Below are 27,553 nucleotides of genomic sequence, written 5' to 3' on the forward strand. Positions count from 1 at the left end.
TACGGAAGTGAGCGGATTCTGGAGCTGGGACATGGAGTACGGACAGCAGCCGGTGTGGCGCAGCGTGGGGCTGCTTGGGCGAAGCGCGGACGGTCCCGTGCTTGGTCCGGGCAACTGTGAGAAGAGGTTGCTGTGGGCCGCTTCGTTGCTTTGCGTCTTGCTGGATCTACAGTTGCCAGGTAACCATAGTAACCGAAGCCCACCTCCGTTTCCTTTTTGACCTTAGCAACCGAGCTTCCAGTGGTCCCGCCCCTTGTTGCCACAGTCGTTTCCTGTCAGTCTTTTTTTGCTCCCAATAGCCTTTTACCTTGGCAAGCTCCGCCCTGTTATTCCTCGGGAGACCTTCCCTTCTGGCAATGTGATTGGCTGGATTTGCCTGTGCTTCCACCAACCCATTTTTCCTGGTGTCATCCATTAAACCTTAGCATGTTCCTAGTCCTCAGTGATCTCTCTGTCTGATGGGACTGACCTGTTAACCCATTCGTTCTGTATAGCCTTATACAAGTAGTCCTCGACTTGCACAGTTCATTTAGTGACCATTCAAAGTTACAATGGCATTAAAAAGAGAGATTTTATGACCATTTTTCACCCTTGTGACCATTGCAGCTTTTCCATGGTCAAAATTCAGAAGAATTGGCAACTGACTCATATTTATGACCCAGGGTCATGTTGTAACCTGGGGAAGCCAGATTCACTTAACAACTGTTTTACTAACTGCAGCGATTCACTTAAAAACTGGCAAGAAAGAAAGGTCATAAAATGGGGCAAAAAACTCACTTAGGAAATGTTTCACTTAGCAAAAGAAATATGGTCATAAGTTGACAATTATCTGTCATTATTTTAAAAATCCAGGACAGGAGAAAAATAAATGTTCACTAAACTGAGCTGGTTTATTTCATAATTTAGTCATAATTTAGACCCCTCAAAACCTAGGCTATAAGGAGAGAATATCCTTGGTAGGGGGATACCAAGCAGGTAACCATTTTACATTTAAAAACAGCAAAGATGTTATAACTATAAATGGCTAATTTAGTATGGCATCGTTAAATAGAGTTATAATTCAAAACCTGGTGTAAAGTTTCAGTGGACTTCTAAACAGAAAGGCTGAAGGGTCTGAAGCAAATGCAGAAGAACATTTAAAGAACAAATAGCATGAAAAGTGTTCACATTCCAATCTATGGTTTTCAGGATTTCAGCACATTTCAGTATTATTTTCTAGCTGAGGCCTTTCAAATCTTACTCAGCATTGACTGGTGAAAGAAGGACAGGAGCTCCATGGTTCTCATGAAAGAGCAGCAATCTGCAAACTCAAAGCAAGTATTTTTTTCACCCTTTCACTAGCATCCCTCCAAAACTCATACGGCCCTGATCTCACTAAGGTTCATTAAGCCAGTCTCTTTCCATAGGGCAGGACAATGTACAAACCCAATACAGTAATGCTATGTATATTAAGCCAGTTTTTGTCCCTAATGTGGCTGCTTTTATTCTCGTATTTTAATAATTGACTTCTACTAGGGTTGAGCCACCCAGAGTCACTTTCAAGGGAAAGGGATTCCTCAGAGAGGGAGAGAGGGAGAGGGGAATGAAAGGGAGAAAATTATTGAGGTGCTATCTTTGGTGTTTGCAAAAGATGTTGTATCACCAGCTAGTTGCATCACCAGCTAGTTAAGAATGCACCAAGGATCTAGGTCAGAGTTTCTTAGCCATTTTTTAAAGTTGTGTGGACTTCAACTCCCAGAATTCCCCAGCCAGCATATGAAGACTTCAGCTCCCAGAATTCCCCAGCCAGCAAGCGAGGCCTTCAGTTCCCAGAATTCCCCAGCCAGCATTTGAGGGCCTCAACTCCCCAAATCCCCCAGCCAGCATGTGAGGCCTTCAGCTCCCAGAAATCCCCAGCCAGCATTTGAGGGCCTCAACTCCCCAAATCCCCCAGCCAGCATGTGAGGCCTTCAGTTTCCAGAAATCCCCAGCCAGCATGTGAGGCCTTCAGTTTCCAGAAATCCCCAGCCAGCATGTGAGGACTTCAGTTTCCAGAAATCCCCAGCCAGCATGTGAGGACTTCAGTTTCCAGAAATCCCCAGCCAGCATGTGAGGCCTTCAGTTTCCAGAAATCCCCAGCCAGCATGTGAGGCCTTCAGTTTCCAGAAATCCCCAGCCAGCATGTGAGGCCTTCAGTTTCCAGAAATCCCCAGCCAGCATGTGAGGCCTTCAGTTTCCAGAAATCCCCAGCCAGCATGTGAGGCCTTCAGTTTCCAGAAATCCCCAGCCAGCATGTGAGGACTTCAGTTTCCAGAAATCCCCAGCCAGCATGTGAGGACTTCAGTTTCCAGAAATCCCCAGCCAGCATGTGAGGACTTCAGTTTCCAGAAATCCCCAGCCAGCATGTGAGGACTTCAGTTTCCAGAAATCCCCAGCCAGCATGTGAGGACTTCAGTTTCCAGAAATCCCCAGCCAGCATGTGAAGACTTCAGTTTCCAGAAATCCCCAGCCAGCATGTGAGGACTTCAGCTGTCAGAATTTTATACTAGCATGCTGTTGGCAAAGATGTTGAAGTCCGGTCATCTTAAAATTGCCATCATTGAGAAGCACTGTCCTAGCTCTTTGTCTCCTGAATCACTTCATTCTTTTCCAGGTTTGTTGGCTGCCGGGCAAGCTGAGATTGACAACCATCTAGAAATGGGTCGAAAGCTACTGGCTGCTGGGCAGCTGGCTGAAGCTCTCTCACACTACCATTCAGCAGTGGGTAAGTACCAGCCTTGGAATGCCAATTCAAGATGCCAACTGCCTATTGAAAAAAAGCTACATTGGCTGATAGAGTTACATTAACATTGTGGCACTGTCCAATTTCTCTAGTAGGAGTAATTTAAAGCTATAGAAATCAGCCCAGGCAGTTTAAAGGAGAATTAGATGAACCGGACTGGAACAAGTCTATCTTGTTCTTCAGCAAAAAAATGACTATTAACTATTAATAACTACTAAACAGGCAGATCTGCTACATCAGAGGTCTCCAAACTTGACAACTTTAAGTCTTGTGGACTTCAACTCCCAGAATTCTGAAGTCCACAAGTCTTAAAGTTGACAAATTTGGGGACCCCTGTGCTACATTATAGGACTAGTGTGTTTTATAGGCTTAATAGATAAAAGTAAGAAGCTAAAAATAATGGCCCTGCTGCCAGGACCTGGATCAGTTTATTTCAAAAATATTATTTTAACTTCAAGCATTTTTAAAATCTTCTAATATGAAACACAATCGGGTTTTCCACAAGGGAAAAATGCCATTTTTAAGATGTGCCTGCTATGAATGGGCCATGTCTCTTGCAAAAAATAACCCCTCGCATAATGCTTTCTTCAAATTCAGATATTTTCTTCTTTTAGCAAACTTGATGAACTATTTATTAGATAAGTAGCAGGACTCCTTTCCTTCAGAAGCTGCTCTCAATATTTTTATTGAGATGTTTAGCCTGGCCTCCCTTTATCACAGGGCGCAATTTCCTCCCCTACCACCCATTTTTAATCTTCATAATAGTGCAGTAGAGAATAGCAATATAATGACAGCTCCAGGATGCTCTGACCCACTGCTGGCAGCTGCTGCAGGAAGATGTAGCCATTTCTGCATTGGATCTTTTGCAAAACGACTCTGGGAAGGATTTTGCATACTCAGGCAGGAGCACCCAGTGAGGGACCACATTCTTTGTTTCCATGCTGCTTTTCTGGTGTTGTGCATCACAAATGGAGGCAGAGCTGCAAGTTGGCTAGTTTAGAATGCTAGCAAGGTTACCTGTTACTCTGCCTTCCTGCTCAGTGACTGACAATATTCTAAGCAGAAATGATATTTGGCTCCATTTATTGAGAAAGGTATAGTTTTATTAGTTCCTTGCATTAGTCCAGTGCACAGCCAGAACTGAGTATTGCACACCAAAATTCCTAAGTTCAACTTTTTCCTACCTTGACTGCCTCCCACCGCTGACACCCACACCCACCCCATGACCAATCAGGTTCAAGCAAGATGTTTTCAGAATGGTCACTTCAAGCTTAGGTTGGTATGCCACTACCTTCGTCTGCCAGCTGGGTGGCCTTGAAGCAGTATCTTCTGGACATGAAGCAGTTACTTTCACTTTCCCCCTCCCATCCACCATCCCCAGAGTCCATGGCAGAGTGTCATGGTAACGAAGTCACAAGCAAGCTGATACTGACACTGTGGCTGATTTCTTTTCTTCCTGTCAGAAATTGATCCGAAAAATTACCTTACCTATTACAAACGGGCCACCATTTACCTGGCTATGGGCAAGTTTAAATCAGCATTGCCAGATCTCTCCAAAGCTATTGAGCTCAAGCCAGACTTCCTTGCGGTAAGTTCTTTTTACTTTCACCTTCTGTCCTCCTGTCCTAGCTGACATTAAGCAGAGAGGGATTCTTAAGGAAAAATGGGATTATTCTGGTCCCAAGGTGCTGACCTGGTCTTTAAAAAAACAAACAATGGGCCGTGTTCTAATTTGGGGAAGTTCGTTGGCTCTGAAGGATCTGATCTTCTCCATTTCCACAGGCCCGGCTTCAGCGAGGCAATATCCTTCTGAAACAAGGGTACACCCAGGAAGCAAAACAAGACTTTGAAGCTGTGGTAAGGAAAATACCTGTTTCAAGAAACTTTTTAGGAATTATGCTCATATTCCCTCCCTGGCTAGGTAGAGTTTAAAGATATCCAGGTGTCATTCTTTTGATTTGTGCATCAGAAACAACATTCCTTAGTAGCAACAAATTCCGTTAGTGAGCTGACAGCCTGGGTTTTTGAATTAAAACCAGGGTGTTACAGAAAATACCTTTTTGAAAAGGGAAAGGGGTGGCCAAGATTATCGGGCTACTAGATAATCTGAATGCTTCTCCAGCCACAAATGGATCTTGGGTTGGAATCTACCCATCCCATCTGATGCATCATGCAGTGATGCCTTGTCATTCTCCTCTTGACATCTCCCGCAGTGGGAACTGGGCAGGGTGCCCTAGAAGCAGGACTTTTAAATATTTTTGTTCCTGTGGGATATTCAGCACCCTGAAATCTGTGGTGCCCAAACTCCAGTGTTTTCCTCTAGCAAGAGAGCCCTGCTTTTTAATGGAAAAAAATGCAGATTGAGAGCTGGAGTGGTGATTGTTTTTCTACCCTAAGCATTTCAGACATTTCTTCTTTGATCCCATCCTCGTGCCATGATTATTATTGCTATTTTATGAGTTTCTATTTGATTATTCTCTGGATACTCAGAGTCTCTGGAGAGGGGTGGAATAGAAACACTGCTAAATAAACAAACTGCTATCCAGATCTGTTTGAACTGAGCATTTTTCTTTAATATACTCCACAAAGGAATGCAAACAGTGTGCATCCTTTTATATGTAGTATGTATACATAACTTTTTTAAAAAAAAACACTTTCCCCAGCTCAAGAGCAATCCGGATGATGCAGAAGCCCAGAACCAACTCTCCAGAGTCACTGAGCAGGAATTTTCCATGCAAGAAGCTCAGACTGCCTTTCAGAAAAAAAACTATCTGGGAGCAGTCAGTTTTCTGGATCGAGTAATTGAGGTACTTTCTTAACTTATCTTCTCTATGGTAACGTTGTCTAGCAGTCTTGCACTAGCACTGGAATTTTAAAGAAATTGACTGGGTCTCTCTCCTGTCCTAAAATGGTCTCTCATGTTTTACTGGCATTAGAATCAGTGGTGAAATGCTACTGGTTGGCCGAACTGGTAGTAAAAAAAAGCTCTGACGATCAGTTGAGAGGATAAAGAAGAGAAAAGCACAGGATCAGCAGTCCCGCTTGCCCCTGCACTTTTCTGTTCTTTATTCTCTCAGCTGATTGGCGTGGCAGAGCCTCAGCTGGTGTTTAGAAAGCTGCATGCGCATGAAGTGCACCATCACCGAACTGGTAGGGAAACTGGTAGAATCCACCACTGATTAGAATCCAAAACTTCTAGGATCAGTATGCAGATTGGTCTGAGGCCAACTAGATCCAAACCATGTCTATGGTATTTAGATGCCTTGAAGTCTGAACACAGCCCTTTTAAAGCAGCAATGGGCAGTATATATAGCATCCCTGTGAAGAAATCCTTTAGAAAGGTGTTAGAGCCATGGTGGCACAGTGGTTAGAATGCAGTTTTGCAGGCTGTTTCTGCCCACTGTCAAGAGTTCGATCCTGACTGGCTCAAGGTTGATTCAGCCTTCCATCCTTCTGAGGTTCGTAAAGCAAGGACCTAGATTATTGGAGGTAATATGCTGACTCTTAGAGAGGGCTATAAAGTATTATGAAGTGTTGTATAAGTCTAAGTGCTATATTGCTATTAAGCAGAATTTACTTCTTTTGATGCACTTTTATTCTGATATATTCAGTAGAACAGAGGTGCAGAACAATGAACGCAAGCCCCTGCAGACAATATTTAACACTTTTTTGTTTTTTTCAAAATGGCTAATGTTTTTCAAGTGGTGGATTCTCCAGTGGCTTTGTCCAGCCACTCAAATTCAGATTGATTGGATGGTTGTAGGCTGGTGGCATTGAGGCTCTGTTGCAGCACACCTGGAGAACGTATTTGGTTAGGAAGACTGCATAAAGTCTATTCTAGAGAAAAGAAGGACTTAGAGGTGATGTGATAGCAGTCTTCCAATATTTGAGGGGCTGCCGCAAAGAAGAGGGGGTCCACTTATTTTCCAAATCACTGAAGGCAGAACAAGAAGCAATGGATGGAAACTAAGGAGAAAAATAAGGAGAAATTTCCTAACTGTGAAAACAATCAGTGGAACGATTTCCCTCCAGAAGTTGTGGGTTCTCCATCACTGGAGGTTTTTAAGAAGAGACTGGGCAGCCATTTGTCTGGAATGGTACAGGGTGTCTAGCTTGAGCAGGGGATTGGACTAGAAGAGGGGTGTCAAACTGAAGGGGTGCTTAAATCTGGCCGATGGGACTGGCCTGGAAATAGCAAAGGACCAGCCCGCGGTGCCTCTGCTAGCCAAAACAGGGTGGGAGGGGCACACATCTGTCCACCCCGCCACACCCCATTTTGGCTGGCAGAGGACTATCAAGCAAATTAAAAACAAAACAAAAGGAGAAATGTTTCCCCTTTTGCATTTGAGCATGCAAGGGACAGGAAAGAAGATAAAGAGGAAAGAAAAAGAAGAAAAGATGGGAAGAGAGCAAGGAAGAAAAAATAAAGAGGGGAAGGAAGAATAAATTAGAATGAAGAGGGAAGGGAGGGAGGGAGGGAAGGAGGGAGGGAAGGAAGGAAGGAAGGAAGGAAGGAAGGAGATTATAAAGACTGAGGGAGGGTCTCAGGTAAGTCTTGTCTTACCACTTGGCCACTGTGCCCTTCCCGAACACAAGTCCTGTGTCATGCCTACCATGACCACGCCCCGCCCCCCTTACCAGCACTCTGAGGCCAAACACAACCCTGATACAGCCCTCAATGAAATCAAGTTTGACACCCCTGGACTAGAAGATCTTCAAGGTCCCTTCCTGTGATGATGTTGATGTTGCCACAATTAGGCTGAGCAAAACCATTGCATCCCCATTCTCCCCCGGCTTTCTTTCAGATCTCTCCTTGGGTTCCAGAACCCAAAGAGCTGCGCTCCGAGTGTTACCTCCATCTTGGGGACTACAACAAGGCCATCATGGATTTGAAGCCCACCACTAAGCTGCGGAATGACAACAGGGCCGCCTTCCTTAAGCTTAGCAAGCTCTATTACAACTTGGGAGAGCACGAGGAGTCCTTAACGTGAGTGAGCAATATTAAATCCAATGCTCTGTGTGTGTGTGTTTGTGCGCGTGCTTCTGGCATACATACTTAGCAGATGAGCAACACACAGACCACCGTCAACCCCAAGAACTCTCTTCTGGAGTCCCCCAGCATCTCAAGGTCTGAATGCTGGGTTTCAGGAAAAAAGTTGCACCCTCAATTTCCATTTTTCAAATGAGTTACAAGGTAGTCCTCAACTTGCCACTAAAAAAATTATGTTGCTAAGCAAGGCAGTTGTTAAGTGAGTTTTGCCCCCATTTTACAACTTGTTTTGCCAGAGTCGTTAAGCAAATCATGTGGTTATTAAGTGAATCTGGCTTCTCCCATTTGCTTGTTGGAAGGAAATGGTGATCACATGATCCCAGGATAATGCAACCCATCCTAAGTACATGCCAGTTGCCAAAGGCCCGAATTTGGATCAGGTGATCCCTGGAGGTGCTGCAGTGGTCATAAGTATGAAAACCAGTCATAAGTCAATTTTTCAGCACCATTGCAACTTCCAACGGCCACTAAATGAATGAAAGTCAAGAGCTATCTGTATGAAATTGGCCACAATGATGTCCAATAGGATGTGAATGAGAAGAGAAACACAGATCTGGCAGAAGGAGGGTGAATTTAGTCATCTGAAGCTAGTAGAGGTAGTCCTTGTTTAGCCAGTGTCTCATTTAGCGACCATTCACATTTACAGTGGTGAGGGGAAGAAGAAAAAACCTTTACAACTAATCCTCACATTTAACAACCTGTAAGGTCCATTAAGAAAAGAGAGAGAAGCTGAGGTAAAATCACAAGCACATGTGTGGTTACAGTGATTGCTTTGCTTAACCAAGTTGCTGGTCCCAATGGCAGTTGTTAAATGAAGACCATCTGTAAATGAAGCACGGACATTGCTCCATGGCCAGCCAGAAGACCAAGAGGAAAAATTGTGCCCAATCTTTCCCATTGCTTGAAGCCAGCCCTTCTCAAACCTTTTAATGTTAGGACCCTTGTCAAAAATGATAAGAGGACCTCAAAAGAGTTTGCTTTTATGTGGTTTAGATTCGTTGACATTTACTGCATTGGAAATAAAATTGAGAAAATGTAAAATATTTATTCATAAGACTTCCACGGACCCCCTGAAACTACTGCCACCCTGGAGAAACCACTGCTTTAAGTCTTTAATAATTTAAGCAAAAAATATATACCATAAATCACAGTTAGACTTAGTCTTGGAATAATTTTGTCGTCATTTTAAATGTACAGTAACCGGCATACGTTAAAAGGAAATTTCATTGCAATACAGCTCTTAAAGGGGTCACCACCTCCAATATGCACTGCATAAAGATGACAAAAGTGTATATGTATAAATAAGGAAGAAAAAAAGAAAAAGAAAAAAAGAAATAATATACCCACATATGTTATATGACACAGAAACAACACAGTCTAGTTAGGATATATAAATGTACATAGCAAGAAAAAGTTGATTGAGTTTGCTCAGGATACAATGCTGTAAAATGTGGTTTGCAAGCCACAATGGCATCCTATTAGCTTTTTAAGGAAGGCCAGGTCAAAAAAACAGGTATGAAGCTGAAATTCCCAGAATGCCTTTTGTTGATGTAGGGTAGAAAAACAAAATCTATCAAGAGTTTGTTGGGGTTTTTTTCCATTGCTCCGCTTGTATGCCAAATAAACTCAAGGTGGGGTCATCTTGAGTTTCTTCTTCTCCTCACACACAGACTGACTCATCCCTTCTGAAACTTCCCCTTTGATGGCGGGGTTATTCCCTGGTCTCAAGGCCAAGTCTGCATTCCTTCACACACGCCAAACCCAAATTAGGGAAGTCACATGGTGGCTTCGCAGAATTTGGGAGCCCGAGTCAGTGTACCATGAACGAGCTGGCTTTCCTTCCCAGATATACCAACAAGAAGTTGTAAATGCTCCAACACTGGAGGTTTTTAAGACGAGATTGAATAACCATTTGTCTGAAATGGTATGGGGTTTTCTGCCTAAGCAGGGAGTTGGACTAGAAGACCTCCAAGGTCCCTTCTGTTATGTTATTCTAGTCTAGTCTATCATACTCATTCTCTTGTTGTTTATATACCATCCCTGGGGTAAGGATAGGTGGAGTAATGCTTATGATCTGACATCTCGCACTACAGGTAGTCCTCAACTTAGAGCAATTCCTTAAGTGACCATTCAAAGTTACAACAGCACTGAATAAGTAACTTATGACCATTTCTCATGTGATTAAAATTCAGACGATGGGCAACCAGTTCATATTTATGACTGTTGCTGTGTCCCTAGGTCACGTTATCCTTTTTTGTGAACTTCTGACAAGCAAAGTCAAAGAGGGAAGCCAGGTTCACCTAACAACCGGGTTACTTACCTAACAACTGAAGCAAAAAAGGTCATAGAATGGTGCAAAACTCACTTAACAAATGTCTTCCTTAACAATAGAAATTTTGGGCTCAATTGTGGTCGTAAGTCAAGGATTGACTATGTAGAAACTTGGCAAATCAACAGATTTGATGGAGCTTCTTTCCCCAACTTTGAAATATATACAGGTAATCCTTGACTTAAGGACCACATTTGAGCTCAAAATTTCCTTTCCTAGGCAAGAAGTGAGTTGTGCCCCATTTTTACGCCCTTATTTGCCACAATTGTTAAGCGAATCACTGCTGTTGTTGAGTGAATTGTGCGGTCATTAAGGGAATGAGGCTTCCCCATTGACTTGCTTGTTGGAAACCCAACTGGGAAGGTTACAAATGGTGATCACAATACACAACAGTCATAAATGCATGCCAATTGCCAAGCGCCAGAAATTTGATCACGTGACCCTGGGAATGCTGCGGTGGTTATAAGTCACTTTTTCTTAGTGACTTCGTCACTTCAGACAGTCACTAAACAAGTGATTGTAAAACGAGGACTACCTGTATATCATCTTTGGAGCATCATTATCCCAGGACTCATATTGGCTTCTGCTCTTTTGGTCTTTAGGAAGCGTCTGAATGCTTCCTTTGCCATCTTGCTTGGGAACCTGATAGCATGGAGCCTGCAAAATGGCTGTAGTGTTAATAAATTGGATTGTGCTTCCTCACATTACGTTTTTTTCTATGATTTTAATAACATTTTTATTGTTATTAATGTGTTTAAATGGGTCTTATTTTGTTCTATTTGACACATTCTCATCATACACCAAATAATAATTGTGCAATTTTGGTTATTTAGGGTATGTGGGTTTGGGCGTTAACACTGAGCTGTATGGGAAAATAAATAAATAAATGGCTACATCAAAGCTTCCCAATGGAGTAAACTCAGATGCCAAAGCAGTTTTATTTTTTAAAAAATGCATGGAAAAGAGAAGCTTATAACTAATCAAGGAGAGAAGCAACCTAGAACTGAGAAGAAATTACCTCACAGTGAGAACAATTAATCAATGGAACGATTTGCCTTCAGAAGTTCTGGGGCTACAACACTGGAAGTTTTTTAAGAAGAAATTGGACACCCAAGTGTCTGAAATGGTACTATAGGGTTTCCTGCCTAAACCAGAGGGTTGGACTAGAAGACCTCCAAGGTCCCTTCCAACTCCATTATTCTGTTATGGCTTCAATTTCTTTGAATTGTCTGCTTATCTTCCTTCTTCTGGAACTTTAATTCAGAATAGAATTTGGAGTAGCTTCCCAGCCTCTTCTTAAAAACCTCCAGTGATGAAGCACCCAGAACTTCTGAAGGCAAGCTGTTCCACTGGTGAATTGTCCTCACTGTTAGGAAGTTTCTCCTTAATTCCGGGTTGTTTTCTCCTTGATTTCTTTCCGTGTATTGTTTCTTGTCCTGCCTTGTGATGCTTTGGAAAACAATTCGATCCCCTCTTCTTTGTGGCAGACCCTCAAATACCACTTATCACTTCTGGGGGACATTCTTCAGCGAAGAGATCCCTTAGCAGAGGACCACTCTCTGCCTCAGTTTCCCTGCCTGGAAGGCTTTAAACATCTCCCTCTTTCAGTTCTCGCTCTCAACCTTTTTCCACACACAGCCAAGTACGGGAGTGCTTGAAGCTTGATCAAGATGACAAGGACTGTTTTTCCCACTACAAGCAAGTGAAGAAGCTCACCAAGCAGCTGGAATCCGCTGAGGAGCACATCAAAGCTCAGAGGTGGGTTTTCTGTTTGCATGGGTACCAATATCTAAGCTGAGCAGCCCCCTCCAAGCTCCATTTTCTCTGGCAGAGGGCTGCAGGAGGCCGGCACAGCCAAAAACGGAGGTCCATTTTGCTGGCAGAGGCACTGTGGGCCAGTCCTTTGTTTCCAAGGCAACCCCGCATGCCAGATCTAAACACTTCGGGCCTTGAGTTTGACACCCCTGCTCTAAAGTGCTATAGAGCGGTATATAAGTCTAAATGCTATTATTATTATGCTAAATGCTAAATCCACGTTCACTAGCTGTGCTCCTTGTCCAATCTTGATTTTTTAACTTGGCTGTTCTCTAATAACAGATATGCAGATGCGATCGAGAAGTACAAAGCCACCATGAAAACAGAACCCAACATAGAGATCTACACCATAAAAGCGAAAGAACGGATCTGCCACTGTTTATCCAAGGTAGAGGCTGAACCTGGGGAACTCCTCCGAAATGGGTTTGAATGAACAAATGAATTATTTATTGGCTAAGTGATTAGACACACAAGGAATTTGTCTTGGTACATGTGCTCTCGGTGTACATAAAAAGAAAAGATACATTCATTAAGAATCATAAGGTACAACACTTAATGATAGTCATAGGGTACAAATAAGCAATCAAATCATACTTGGAAACAGTCAATATAAATCGTAGGGATACAAGCAACATGGTTACAGTGATACAGTCACAAGTGGGAGGAGATGGGTGATAAGAATGATGAGAAGATTAATAGTAATAATCATGCAGACTTAGTAAATAGTTGGACAGTGTTGAGGAAATTATTTATTTAGTAAAGTGATAACTGTTCTTGTGTCTAATTGTTCTGCTGTGCAGTGCTCTATAGCGTTGTTTTGAGGGTAGGAGTTGAAACAATTTATGTCCAGGATGTGAGGGGGGGTCTGTAAATATTTTCACAGCCCTCTTTTTGACTCGTGCAGTATACAGGTCCTCAATGGAAGACAGATGGTAGTAATTGTTTTTTCTGAAGTCCTAACTACTCTCCAAAGTCTGTCTGTCTTGTTGGGTTGCAGAACCAAACCAGAAAGTTATAGAGGTGCAGATGACAGACTCAATAATTCCTCTGTAGAACTGGATCAGCAGCTCCTTGGACAATTTGAGCTTTCTGAATTGGCGCAGAAAGAACATTCTTTGTTGTGCTTTTTTGATGACGTTTTTTATACTAGGCATCCATTTTAGGTTTTGAGATATGATAGAACCTAGAAATGTGAAGGTCTCTACTGTTTGTTTTTTTTTTAAAACAAGTTTTATTAATTTTTAAAACACACAAATTATCATTATTCATTACATGTTTAAACCTTTTTTCATTGTCAATTTAACAAGTCAGATAAATTATAATTCTGTTTTAAACCATTTCCATACAACATACCAAAACCTCTTATTCAATTTCTCTTTACTTCTCTTTACTCTTATTCAATATCATTATTATTATTTCATCTGTTTCTTTCTGACTTAGTTACCATTATTCTCATTCTATATTTCTACAAGTTTTAACTAATTCTCCCCCCAAAAAAGACATATACACACAACACACAAAACATAAAAAAAATCTTTTTGGAAAGTAACTTGGACCCAGGTGTCTCTCTCTTCATGGACTTCAATTATATTCATGCTCATCTTACATATCATTACTTATTTTATTTACCATTCTAAGCCTTCTATATTAACTTCCCCACATATTTCACACTTCTTACTTCTATCTTAATTAATCATCTTAGTTTGAATCATTATATTTATATCTTTTGTCCATTTTTATCATCCCTTTGTCTCATTCCTTATAAAAAAAAAAAAAATAAGTTTCTCCTGAAATCATTAATCAGAGTATGATGCCTTTCTATCTCCCCCCCCTAAGTTAATCAAATTAATCTTTAAAATAATATCTAATACCCAATCCGATTTTGCTTGGTACATTCTATCTAACTAATACATCCAACATAATTAAGTACATAATTAGACAATAAATCCAAATATTAAAAAAAGATACTATAATAAAAATTTTATAATAACATCAATACCATAGTCTTATTAAACTCTTTAATTAAAACAATATTCTAAACCTCCCCTATTATTAAGTTTTAAAGCCAATCATTTTTAAACATTTTAACATTTTAATCTCTTATCAACTCTTAAATCATTACAATACTACCATCTCATCTTATGTACCTTGCAAAATCTTTTTTTTTAAAAAAAAATTATACTTTATCCATTATCCATAAAAAATTTCTTTTTTTCATTTAATTTCAAAACATTGTAGCTTTTCTCCACCTTTTCCCTTTCTTTCTTCTCCCAACAAACCTTTCTACCCCCCCTTCTTCTAGCCTCTGCCTTACCAGCTTCCCTTCTCTGTCGTATTCCTTTTCCCTTTTGTTTACTATCATCATATTGGTTTTGCACCTTATTTTTCCCTTTCTTAAATGTTTTTTTAGATCTTAAGTCCTTAAGTCCTTTAGTTTTCTTCTTTTCTCTTCTTTTCTTTTCTTTCTCTCTTCCTTCTTTCTGGATCAAATTCTGAGATTCATTAAAAATGGCTCCTTCCTTTCTTTCTTGTTCCTCTGCTGTCTTCATCTGTTGTAATGTTTGTTGATAATTAATAAGCGCCATTTCTAAGAAAAGGAAAGCTTCTTCCACACCATCTTTACCAATTTTTTTTGCTTGTTCATATTCTTTTCTTAGTTCCTCAACAGAAAGAGCCATTATAAATCTTTTCTTTTCTTTTCCCCTTCTTTCTTCTTACAACAACCAGAATATTCAAAAGTAAATAAAAAAAATAAAACAGTCCCAAAGTTATCAGTCAGTCCAAACCAAGGCAGAGTTCTCACTTTCTCCTTCTGGGGTAATATCAATCCAAGAGAAAGAAAGTCCAAATCTGTTTAAAATCTTATTGCAATATATTCTAGTCTTCAAATCCTTAAGGCATCTGCTCCAACAAAGTCTTAGCATACAAATGTTTTCTTTTTAATCCTCTCTCTTCCCACTCATCGCTTAAAACCAATTTTCACCTAAAAGAAATAGGTTTCTTAATATCCAGTTATTTATTCCGTAGGAAAAGAGGGAAAGCTATCCTTTCAGCACCTTCAAACAGCTGCTTTTTTCCTCTTCTGGCAGGTATTATTCAGAAAGTCATACTTTTCAGGAATTTTATTAAATATGTCTTAGAGTCCTAGGAGCCAAGAAAAACTTTCTCCTCTCAATCACTTTCTCCACTTCCTCCTGCGCATTCTTACCCGGCTGCCAGCTTCTTTGTGGCGGCCATTACAGACCGCCGCTGCACCGTCCTGGGAAAAGGGAGTTCTGCCGGCCAGGGAGGGAGTCTGCAACACCCCCAAACCCTTCTCCGGATCCCCCCTACCTTCAGCTGCCCCTGCAGGGCAGCCTAGCTCCCGTACCCGTCTGGGTCGGAGCCCCAAAAGCGGCTAGCGCGGCAGGGATCGCGCAGCTTCGCAAATCCCTGCCGCTCATGAAGCCGACAAACCGGAAGTCCAAGGTCTCTACTGTTGATACTGTATTGTCTAGTATTGTAATAGGTGGTAGCATGGGAAGGTTTCTCCTAAAATCTACCACCATTTCTACGGTTTCGAGTGTGTTCAGTTCCAGATTGTTCCGGTAGTTTGGGTCCCTGGTAATTAACCATCCTCTTTGGGAAGCTGCCTGTGTTGATAGAACATGGCCAGAGGCCAGAGAAAGTGCAAATGCTTAATGTCATAAATTTGAAATGGGGATCTGTGCTTGCTTCCTGGATCTACTATCAGGCCTCTGTCTACCTGTCTGGTTCTATTGCTCCACCTATCTGAGATTTTCCTTCCTTCCTGTATAACAATAGAGCTTATATACCACTTCACAGTGCTTTACAGCCCTCTCTAAGCAGTTTACAGAGTTAGCATATTGCCCCCAACAACCTGAGTCCTCATTTTACCAACCTTGGAAGGATGAAAGGCTGAATCAACCTTGAACCGGTCAGGATCGAACTCTTGGCAGTGGGCAGAATCAGCCTGCAAAACTGCATTCTAACCACCACAGCTCAGTGGAGATGTGGTCCTTGATCTGCAGCCTTGGCCAAGCAGATCTCCAGATGTTTTGGAGGACCACGCTAGCCAGTACAATAGAAATCATAACCCAAGGCATCTGCAGGATTCTGAAATTGTAAAAAGATGCACTAAAAAGGTTTTTTCAGATATTTTGCCCCAGAATTCTCCTGACCTTTCTTCTACTTGCTGGAAGAAATGGCACAGGGCGGGTTTAGTTGTCAAATCCTCCTGGCCCATTCAAAAGGCATTAAAAACCTATTTCTTTTTTCTTGGGCTCCTGGGACAGGATGATGGGAGTCCTCATTTTGAGGAGGCTAACAATTGCAAGTTCCTGATGATTTAGAGAGTATCTGTTTATATTCTGATGGAATTGGTTGTTTTTGCTTAATTGAGGAATTCGTTGTACAGGTAGTTCTTGACTTATGACCAGTTGCTTAGTGACCGTTAGACATTATGACCTACCTGAAAAGGAGAACTTACGACCCAAATCTAAGTTCTGATGGTCATGCCTCCACTGCCCAGGTCACACAACCACACTTCAGGCATTTGCGGCATCCCGCAGACCTACAACCCCATTTTATGGCAGTTTTGCCAAAAACTGGCACTTATTTCCAGCAAAACCACACCCACAATGGATTTGCACTTACAACCACTGTGTTTGTTTTTTTTTAAAAACTTTGGGTTTGTACTTATAACTGCCATGCTTGCTTACCGACCAGGTGTTCACATTTAGGACCATTCCTTTGGCTTAATGACCCATCACAAAAATGTAAAATCAAGTCAGTCACATGACCAACCATTAGAAGTTAATCAATCTAAAGGGCAGACTCCATTCTGGTGATAACTCAAAGGACTTTCTGTAAGCTGTCCAGAATCAACAGTATTCCATTGGGGAAGCCTTATGCATTTCTTTAAAATGATCAAGTAAATAAAATTAACTTGAGGGTATGTTATTAGAGTCCTATTGCGAGATCATGGGGTAGATTGGAGCAAATGGCCAGGGCCAGGAAGGGATCTGTGAATGTGTTAGTCGAACAAAGAGCACCAAACATCGCAGTTCTCTTTTAAGGTAAAAGTAAAGATTCCCCTCGCACATACGTGCTAGTCGTTTCTGGCTATAGAGGGCAGTGCTCATCTCTGTTACAAAGCCAAAGAGCCAGCGCCGTCCGAAGATGCCTCCATGGTCATATGGCCGGCATGACTAAACGCCAAAGGCGCACGGAACACTGTTACCCTCCCACCAAAGGTGGTCCTTATTTTTCTACTTGCATTTTACATGCTTTTGAACTGCTAGGTTGGCAGGAGCTGGAACAAGTAACGGGAGATCACTCTGTTACATGGTGCTAGGGTTCGAACTGCCGAAATGGCTGACCTTTCTGATCAACAAGCTCAGTGTCTTAACCACTGAGCCACTGCATCTCTTACCTCCTGTTAAATTTATATCTACTGACAAAGAAATAAAGGGAGATTAGCATAGATCTATTTTAAGCTATTTAGCTCTCTTTAGCTAGCCATACCCTTCATACCTGGGCTAAATACTAGCTTGAAATAGATGTATACTAGTCTCCCTTTATTTCTTTGTTGGTATAATATAAATTCAACACAAAAAATAATTTGTCGCGAAAGTGACTACCTGCGAAGCTCCTGAATTGGGGCTGAAAGGCAAAAGTGGAAGCAGTATGCCCTGTCCCATATTTGGGTAGACCAGGTTGCCCTGATTAAAAAAAGCATTTTACCTCCTGTTCCAGAGCAAACAGACTGCAGAAGCTATAGATCTCTGCAGCGAAGCCCACCAGCTTGATCCCAGAAATATTTTCATCCTGCGCGACCGAGCAGAGGCTTTCATCCTTAATGAAGAATTTGAGAAAGGTCAGCATCCGAGACAACTCATTGCCACCAAGGGGGGGTGGGGGAGCCTCATCTGATTCATTTCTTCCTCCTTTCATCCCAGGCTTAACAACCTTGCTTGTTTATTTTTTCTTCTGTTCAGTCATGTTTAATTCTCAAAAACTGCCTAGACCAGGGGTGTCAAACTCGATTTCATTGAGGGCCACATCAGGCTTGTATTTGACCTCGGAGGGGGGAGCCATGCCAGGGGACATGGCATGGTGGGTATGGCTGGGGGTGTGGGTGGGCATGGCATGGGACTTGTGTCGGGAGGGGGCACCTGTAGCGGCCAAGTGCTAAGGCAGGACTTCCCTGAGACCCTCCCTCATATAATCTTCCTTCCTTTTCATTTTCCTTCTCTCTTCATTCTAATTTCTTCTTCCTTCCCCTCTTTCCTTATTTTTTCTTCCTTGCTCTCTTCCCACCTTCCCTTCTTTTTCTTTGTCTTCCTTCTTTCTCCTTTCCTGTCCCTTCTTGGATGCTCAAATTCAAAAGGGGAAACATTTCTCCTTTTGTTTTTAGTTTGTTTTGATAGCCCTCTGACAGCAAAAATGAGGGCACCTGTGCCCCATTTTTGCTAGCAGAAGCACTGCGGGCCGGTGCTTTGCTGTTTTGAGGCCAGCCTGCGGGCCAGATCTAAGCACTCCACAGGTTGAATCTGGCCCATGGGCCCGGAGTTTGACACCTCTGGCCTAGACAAGTCCCTGCCATTTTCTTGGCAAGGCTTTTCTAAAGTGATTTGCCACGGTCTCCTTCCTAGGGCTGAGAGTGTATGACTAGCTAGGTCACCCAGCTGGCTTTGTGCCTAAAGCAAGACTAGAACTCAAAGTTTCCTAGTTCCAAGCCTTAACCGCAATTTCAAACTGGTTTTCTGGCTTATACATTTCTTGGCAAATGTTATCGTTCTGGTCAAACCACTTTCTAATCGCAAAATACAGAAGCCACATGAAGCAAGCCCGATAGTTCATTTCCAGCCCACCTAAGAATCTCATCCAGAGGCAACAAAAAGCGATTCCAAACATCTCATATCTCGAACCTGAGAGTGTTTTTTTAAAAACCCAAGACTTTGTTACCAGCAGGGACAAAAATGGGACCAAATACCAAACAATTACTGAAATGGGATCTCTTCTGTTATATCATGTTACAATTGTGCACCTAATGCTACTGCAGATTTTTTTTTTTTTTAATGCAGCTGGAAGGGAGATATATGGCTCACCACCAATTCCTTTACAGCAGGGTTGTCAAACTCGCGGCCAATGGGCCGATAAGTCATGCACTGGCCATGCCCACCCCTGTTTTAGCAAAAGGGAAAAAAGATGTGATATATCATGTGATAATGTGACAATGCATGTTTGATACCTCTGCTCTAGAGCACCACACAAACACACACACCAGATGGATAGGTGTACACTCCAGACGCCTTTTCTTTCTTTTTTTCACATTTGGGAGGTTAAGGGGTAAAATTAGTGCCTTGAACATCAGTGGTGACTCTGAGTCATCCAGGCCATGGTTGTCTCAAAGGTGCTTTCCCCCTCTCCCACTCCAAAAGGCAACTGGGCTTTCTTGGTTTTTACCTTTGAAAACATTTTGCATCTCATCCAAGGAGCTTCAAAAATGTTTTTGAAGAAAAAAAAAAACACAAGAAAGTCCAGTTGCCATGGGGGCGGGGGAAGCATCTTTGGGATGGGTGCCGTGAACCTTGCAAGACACTTTTTACTCCTTAAAGTTCCTAAAATGGGTGCCGTGGGATTAACACAGTCTCTAAATATGAGTCCTACCCCTGCCTATTTTTGGAGAATAACTAATAACCTGAAGAGTATCTGCTACTTGTAGATGAAGGTTGCATATTTCCATTTAACTGAATTCTATAAAAGTCTTTGACCGAAGAGTCAAAGCTGGAAGGGGAGGAAACTTCCACATTTAAAGGATTAAAACTAGCCTTTTTTTTTTAATCTCCAGCCATTGAAGATTATCAAGAAGCGAAAGAATTTGATGCTGAAAATGAAGAATTAAAAGACGGACTCGAGAGGGCACAGAAACTGCTGAAACAATCCAAGAAGAGGAACTATTACAAAATTCTTGGAATTCAGAGGTAAGCAGGTTCATCTTTGGTATCCAATGTCTTTCACAATCCAGGATTAAAACTGCTGAGAGGAATTCCCCTGTAATAGAACATTAAAACCTGTACTGTACTCTAACCATGAAGGTTGAAGTCCTGGTTTAATGATTTTGGGAAGCCAGAGCAGTTGTTGCACTTTTGTCACCTCAAGGCTGCTTTCTACAAGGAAAAAAAAAACAATCTATTGAATTAACAAGGCCATCTTCCCTGAATGAACAGCACGTTCAGCCAAGCCTGTTTTTATAAACCATAGCTTGTTGACTAAGCCACAACAGCTTGTTCTCACCCAAGTCATAATTGGTAGACTCAAACCTAGCCCCAAAGAAGCAGATCTCATTATGGCTTAGAATTGCAGAGTCCCGTAAGAGTGATAACTTCTCAAATACCTATGAACTATAGGTAAAGATTTCCCCTGTCCAGTCATGTTCGAATTTAGGGGGTGCTCATCTGTGTTTCTTAGCTGAGGGAGCCAGCATTGTCCGAAGATACTTCTGTAGTCATGTGGCAGCAGGAATATACCCGAGGAGCATAGCATATATAACCGAGGAACATAGAATGCTGTTTCCTTCTCACCAAAGCGGTATCAATTTATCTACTTGCATTTGCCTGCTTTCGAACTGCTAGGTGGCAACTCACCCCATCGCATGGCACTTGGTGCTATACCTAATAGAAAAAGTTCATCAAACCTATCTTGGATTATCTTTATATATTAGGTGAGAAGGAAAAGAAAAGAAAAGCTTGGGCTCTAAACTCATTTATAGGAGTGTAGTTCAAAATATTTTTACTTCTGTGTATGGATATGAATCTCCAATAATTATAGCATTGTGGACATACTGTAGACAAAAGGAGTACTTTTGGTTGTTTCTTTTTAATTTGCCTCCTGCAATCTGCCATTCTCCCTGCCCTCCTTATTCCCACCAGCAGGAGGATGATAAATGGAGCTTCTCCTGGGTATTGTTCATAACACGGAGCTAATTTTTGGCCCCCAAAGGAGGGATGCTTCAGATCTCCCTATCCTAAACAGGCCTCTTTCTCCTGCCCCCCCAGGAATGCCAATAAGCAGGAGATCATCAAAGCATACCGAAAGCTGGCTCAGCAGTGGCACCCCGACAATTTCCAGTCGGAAGATGAGAAAAAGGAAGCTGAGAAAAAATTCATCGACATTGCAGCTGCTAAAGAGGTCCTGACAGATCCAGGTAAAATGACTGAGCTTATCATAACCTCCTTTTTCTCTAAAAGGGGGCGTTTGCAGATAAAGCAGTTTTCTCATCCTTTCTTATCCCAAATGATGGAGCATGCAGCATTCATTTCCCCACATTCAGTCAGAACTGAGGATGCTTCTTGGATGAGAAGCGAAGCATCTTTGACAAAAAAACAAACAAAAAGTCCAGTTACCTTTTGAAAAAACAGTTTTGGGAAAAGAGCAGAAAAACCAGATGCGGAAATATCTATCAGTAGGTGTGGTAAATATCTGAAATAGTTTGTGGGAGTGACCTTGAGGGACAGGAGAAGAGATGCTGCCTAGGGAAGGATCAGATAAAAGCACGAAGAACCCATGATGGCTTAATGGGTACAGAAAGAAGCTTAAAAAGGATCTTCTCTAATTGTTAAAGATGATGGTGGGAAATTTGTATTTTCAGACTTGCAAGATTCTATTAATGTAGCCCAGGGATGTACATAACATTACACACGCAACCATCCCAAGCTCCATTTTCACTGGCAGAGGCCCCACAGGCTGGTCCTTCACTATTTCCAGGACAGCCCCACGGGCCAGTTCTAAGCACCCCACGGGCCTTGAGTTTGACACCCCTGATGTAACCTTACAACAAAGTAGATGTCAGGGTTCTGAGGATTGCCCTAATTAGATCATGAGCTTCGAGCCAAGCTTCAAAAGAATTCAAAAGATTTATTAGGAGCAACATGTCGGCATTAACCTAAATGAAGCCAACTCTGGCATGCGTAATTTACAGTCACCTGTGACCCTGTCCCCCCCCCCCATGTATCATAAATCAGATTTTCCAATGAAGCACATTCATGGGCTTGGTGTCATCAATCACATTCTCCAATGAAGGATTTTCGTGGGCAGAAAATCCGGTAGCTTAGCTACAATCTTTGTAAGATAAGGGTGGAATGTAGTTCTGGTTTTAAACTGCCACACTGCTCCTTCAGATCTCCCTCCTTTCTTCCTTTATGGCAACTCGAGAACAGCCATAGGAATATTTTACAATTTGACAGTAGAATTGTCTCATCTGCTCAGGTTTGCTGTCCGGTTTTCCTGTGAGGGCTGACAATACCAAATTAAGACCATCTCCTGATCTTAGCCTGGTCTTCCCACCCACCCCTAACATCTTCTCAGTTGGTTGGTGTTTTGTGTTTTTTTTTTTGAAACAAATTTTATTAAATTTTTAAAGACAAACAAAGCATCATTAAACCTCTTTCCATTATAAATTTTTACAAGGCAGATAAAACATTGTTTTATACAATACAATTCTAATATATCCCATTTCCACTTAAATATCTTTGAGCAAATTTCTCATTACTTCTCTTTGCACTTAGTCATCCTATTCATATTTCCCTCTGTCTTGTTTGCAATTATTCTCCTCTCGCTTTCCTCCAAGGTTTTATTAAATCTCAAATAAACATACACACACAAAACACAAAAATAAAACTTCTTTTTCAAAAAAGTAGCTCGGCCCCGGATTACCTCTCTTTGTATGGACTTCAATTAAATTCATATTCATCTTATATGCCATTACCTATCTTAATTACCATTCTGTGTCTTCTTTATAACTTCTCCCCGCTTTCCACTCTTCTTAATTCTATTTTGTTTATTATCTTAATTTAAATCATTATATTTCTATCCTTTGTCCATTCTTTTCCAATTGTATGGACTTCAATTAAATTCATGTTCATCTTATATGCCATTACCTATCTTGTTTACCATTCTATATCTTCATTATAACTTCTCCCCGCTTTCCACTCTTCTTAATTCTATTTTATTTATTACATCTTAGTTTGAATCATTATATTTGTATCTTTTGTCCATTCTTTTCCAATTATCTATTTATCTCATTCCCTACAGCAAAAAAGAAAAAAAATTCTCCTGAAATCACTAATCGAAGCATGATGCCTTTCCATCGCACCCCTAAATTAACATTTAAGGTAACACCTAGTTCCCTATCTGATTCTGCTTAGTACATACTACTTAGAGAAAGTAAATAGTAAATCCACAAAGTAATTAAATATATAATTAAATATTAAATCTCATAACATTCCAATCATCTATCTCAAAAACAAAATACTACAATAATATATTCATACTAACATCCACACAATAGTCAATTAAACTCTATACTTAAACTAAATATTTTAAACATTCCTTTTAATATTTTATTAAATTATTAAACCTTTAATGTTTTAATCTTTACTCTTATAAAATTCTAATTCTCTATTTTTAATACAGATACTACAACACCATCTTATGTACCCTGCACAATCCTAAGACAAAGTTATATTACCCTTTATCCCTAAAAAAAAATTTCTTTTGCACATCTTGTTTCATACCTTTATGGCTTCCCTCCCCCTTTTTCCTCCCTATCCTATCCCATCTGGTCTTTTTACCCCCCTTGACTTCCCCTCTCTGTTGTATTTCTCTTTTCTTCTGCTTTTTAACATTGTATTGATTTTGCGTCTTATTTTTCACTTTCTTGGATGTTTTTTTAAGTCTTGTGTCCTTTTTCCTTCCTCTCTTTCTCCTTCCTTTCTTAATCAACTTTGTCGATTCATTAAAGATGGCTTCTTCTTCTGCTTCCTCCCTCAATTGTTGTGTTTTCTGATAAGTAGCAAGCGCCATTTCTAAAAAGCGAAAAATTTCTTTCACAGTATCTTTTCCTTCTTTCTTTATTTTGCCATATTCCTCTCTCAGTTCATCAACAGATAAAGTCATTATAAACCTTTTTTTTCCTTCTTTTTTCCATTCTTTTTCTTCTTAAAACAACCAAGATAATTCAAGGCTTAAAACAATTCCCAAAGTTCAAAAGTCATCAAACAGTCCAAACAGAGCACAAAATTCTTCCCTTCACACTTTTTCTTCCTGGGGTAATATCAATTGAAAAGGGGAAAAAAAACCCAATCTGTATTTTAAAGTCTTATTGCAATTAACTTCCAATCTCAAAATCTTCCAGGCATCTCCTCCAACAAAATCTTAATAAAAATTTTCCTTTTGTCCTCTCCCTTCCCACTTATAACAGAAAGCTTTAAATTTTTACCTTCTATAAAATAGCAGGATTTTCAATATCCATTTGTTAAATCCATGTGGAAGGAGAGTAAACTTTCTCTTTAAGCACTTTCACTCGCCGCTTGTAAATCTCTTCTGGAAACAAAGTATCTTTCAAAAAATCAGGATTTTCAGGATATTACTTGTATCTTATAGTCCCAGTTCAGCCAAAAAACTTTCGCTTCAGAACTTTCTCCTTCTTCCTCCAGCACAATCTTATCCAGCTGTCAGCTTCTTTGTGGCAGCCATTGCTTACCGCTCCACCGCCTTGAGAAAAGAGGGTTAAGCCGGGTGGGGAAGGGTCTGTGAAAACCCCAACCCCTGTCCGGATCCCTCCTATCTTGGCTGCCTCTACGGGCAGCCTTAGCCTCCAGACCCGTCCGGATCGGAGGCACCAAGACAGTTAAACGCAACAGGAATCGCGCAGGATCGCGAATCCCTGCCGCTGCTGAAGCCGACAAACCGGAAGTGTCTCAGTTGGTTGGTGTTGTGGGTGCTGCATCAGTGGAGGTTTTTAAGAAGCAATTAGACAGCCACTTGTCTGAAATGGCATAGGGTCTACTGTTAGAGAGTGGGGGTTGGATTAGAAGACCTCCAAGGTCCCTTTTCAATTCTGTTATTCTCTTATTTCTCTCCCCACCTTCCAGAAATGCGACAGAAATTCGACTCTGGCGAGGATCCTTTAGACCCGGAAAATCAACAAGGAGGATCAGGACATCAGCATCAGTGGGCATCCGAATTTAACCCCTTTGGCTCTGGGAACTTTCATTTTAAGTTTCATTTCAATTAATCCGCCTGAGCCCCCCGAAGACCAATGCAACACCTTGGCCAGTGAGTTGAGGCACAAATAGGACAATAACAATTCCTACACAAATGGAAACCGGGGGAGGGAGGTTAGTTTCCTTATTTATATATTCAAGTATCCCTTTCCAGATGAACAGAAGTTTGTTCCTCAAGATAGTAACCTGGACCACAAGGAAGATGGCGACCTCTTGCTTCTAGCTGCGATTCCCACGAAACAGTGATTGGGAAGAGGGGGATTTATGATGCATGCAGAGCCTTAAACCCGTCTGTGCATCCCATCTTTTTTAGGGATGTTTTTAAACTTAGGTTGAGCTCAATCCTTGTAGTCCATCTAAACATCTTTCAAGTTCTTTGTTGCACCTGCAAGACCCGGGAAGCTCTGCCAGCCCTTTGCCATGTAAACAGTTCATTTTTAAATCCCAGCAAGGCAAGGTGTCCCCCCCCCCGTTTTTTCTCTCTCTCCTTTTTCTCTCTCTCTTTCTTAAAGGAAAAGCATGCCGTTTTGAGTTCACCTTCCCAAAGAAAAGCTTGGCTGGACATGTTGACATTTGATTCACGCCATGTGTGGTTTCAGTAACAGATGCCGATGGGAGAAAAGGCCAGCTGGCTCCTGCCAAGAATTGTGTTTTTGTGCCATCTTTCGGTGGGGAAGGAGTTGTGGGGGGATGTAAACTTTTGGGGCAAGATCTTTTCGACCTTGAAATGAGGAGGAAACCCCTGTGTTAGACTGGAAAAGGGGAAGAAAAATAAGGTTGGTTTGGTTGCTTTGAGCCTTTCTGGATGGTGTTATTGATGGATGTTGGTTTTGCACATTGACTGATTCTTCTTTCAAATACTGGAGGAGGACATGAAGAACAGTATGGATTCAGAAACAAAAATTGATACCCTTTGTGATACCCTCCCCTCTGTCCCAGAGTTTAATATTTTCCAGGCATAGTCCGACAGCTCTACCACTCACCGTTTTTTCTACAGTTAGTTTTAAAAAAAAATCTCCTCCTCCTTCCATTTTTATCTAGTACAGTCATTACATAAACTTTGTCTGTTTCAGTTGTTGTCATCGGAGTTCAAGGGGGGAAAAAAGATTAAGGAGAGGTATTAATATCCTGTCTTTACCAAGAAAGTGTCAAGATTAAACATTTTGTATTGCAGAAATAATTGATTTTTTTTCAACCTTTAGCATTTTGCTGGAGTAAAGGTTGAGGAAGCGACCAAAAGTGCTGAGTTAAGAAGGCTGAAGGTTCAGCATAATTTGCCTCCCGAGTTCTGAGCCAGAAGAAAAAAATAAAATATATTTTAACTCGGGTTGAAAGCGAGCGTTTTAAACTGGGTGTAGTTGGGTAAGACTGGAGTACGAATAGGTAGGGCTGTGCATAAAACAGAAATCTTTTTGTTTCCAGTTCTGATTTAAATAGATTGATTTGGAACATTCTGCCAACGTTTTCAAGTGTACTTATTCCAAGAGAACACAATATCCGTTGAGTGTCACATCCAGTGGAAAAAATACAACATAAGAATCAGTCCCTTGTTGCCTGATTTTGCTTTCTAAAATCATCCAAGTGGGGGGGTGAATGCTACATACCACTCAATACACACACACACACACACACACACAAATAGGCAAGAGGGTTATATTTTTAAATAAATGTATGCATGTTGCAGAGAACAGCCTTATTTCTACATAACATGCTTCTACTATTTGCGTATAAGACTTTGTTTTATTAATCATCGTTTGACCAACACACAGTGTTTTGTTCCAACTTGGAACATTTTGCACATATCCTAAAAGGGAAACCTCACATTCTCCAAAGCACCTGAAGGCAGAATAAGAAGCAATGGATGGAAACTAATCAAGGAGAGAAGCAACCTAGAACTAAGGAGGAATTTCCTGATAGTTAGAACAATGAATCAGTGGAACAATTTGCCTCCAGAAGTTGTGGACACTCCATCATTGGAGGTTTTAAGAAGAGATTGGATGGCTATTTGTCTGAAAGGGTATAGGCATCTCTTGCTTGAGTGGGACGGGTTGGACTAGAAGACCTCCAAGGTCCTTTCCAACTGTTATTCTCATCCATTACTGTCAGAATTTAGTAAGATAGGGTAGAACAGAACAGAAGAATAGGATAGAATTAGGATAGAATAGAATAGAATATTAATATAGAGTAGAATATAGAATTCAGCTTTGTCTCAGGCTTGTTTGCAAGAATTGGAGACCACAGCCCTAAATGTTGATTTGTAAAGATGGCCACCAGCTTTGATGACCTGGCTTCTAAGTATATATGCCTTGCACTATCTCCCAGGTATGTTAAGGACAGAGTGTTAGGGAAGAAAAACCTACCCTAGTACAGGAGGAAACCTTTTCCCCCTGGCTGCCTTCCCTATCAAGTAACACACGAATGGCACAATACAAGTAAGAAAATGTAAGAGTGCAGTCTTATTTTCTCTCAAGGTAGTTGGTTTTTCCCCCCAATTTTCACAACCTTTGGCATGCCTTGGTATCACCTGA

General features: G+C 41.2%; 1 protein-coding gene across 1 annotated transcript; it reads left to right on the forward strand.

Moving 5' to 3' along the window:
* Position 1: 1 nt before the first annotated feature.
* On the forward strand, positions 2-26,202 carry LOC113422776 (dnaJ homolog subfamily C member 3-like). The gene is made up of 12 exons (XM_026683921.2): positions 2-179; positions 2,633-2,743; positions 4,225-4,349; positions 4,544-4,618; positions 5,425-5,568; positions 7,567-7,748; positions 11,779-11,898; positions 12,238-12,343; positions 17,713-17,833; positions 19,811-19,943; positions 21,018-21,166; positions 24,894-26,202. Exons 1-12 carry the CDS (start codon positions 32-34, stop codon positions 25,034-25,036), a joined length of 1,557 nt encoding a protein of 518 aa, XP_026539706.1. The 5' UTR covers positions 2-31; the 3' UTR covers positions 25,037-26,202.
* Positions 26,203-27,553: the final 1,351 nt, after the last annotated feature.

The sequence above is a fragment of the Notechis scutatus genome, chromosome Z (genome assembly GCF_049901735.1).
Source record: "Notechis scutatus isolate UNSWTSFEM ecotype Mainland chromosome Z, rNotScu1.2, whole genome shotgun sequence".
NCBI classification, from domain to species: domain Eukaryota; kingdom Metazoa; phylum Chordata; class Lepidosauria; order Squamata; family Elapidae; genus Notechis; species Notechis scutatus.

Coding starts and splice junctions, on each gene's coding strand:
- LOC113422776 (XM_026683921.2), top strand. CDS start 32: ATGGAGTACGGACAGCAGCCGGTGTGGCGCAGCGTGGGGCTGCTTGGG. Junction 7,749..11,778: donor GAGCACGAGGAGTCCTTAAC/GTGAGTGAGCAA, acceptor TTCCACACACAG/CCAAGTACGGGAGTGCTTGA. Junction 17,834..19,810: donor TAATGAAGAATTTGAGAAAG/GTCAGCATCCGA, acceptor TTTAATCTCCAG/CCATTGAAGATTATCAAGAA.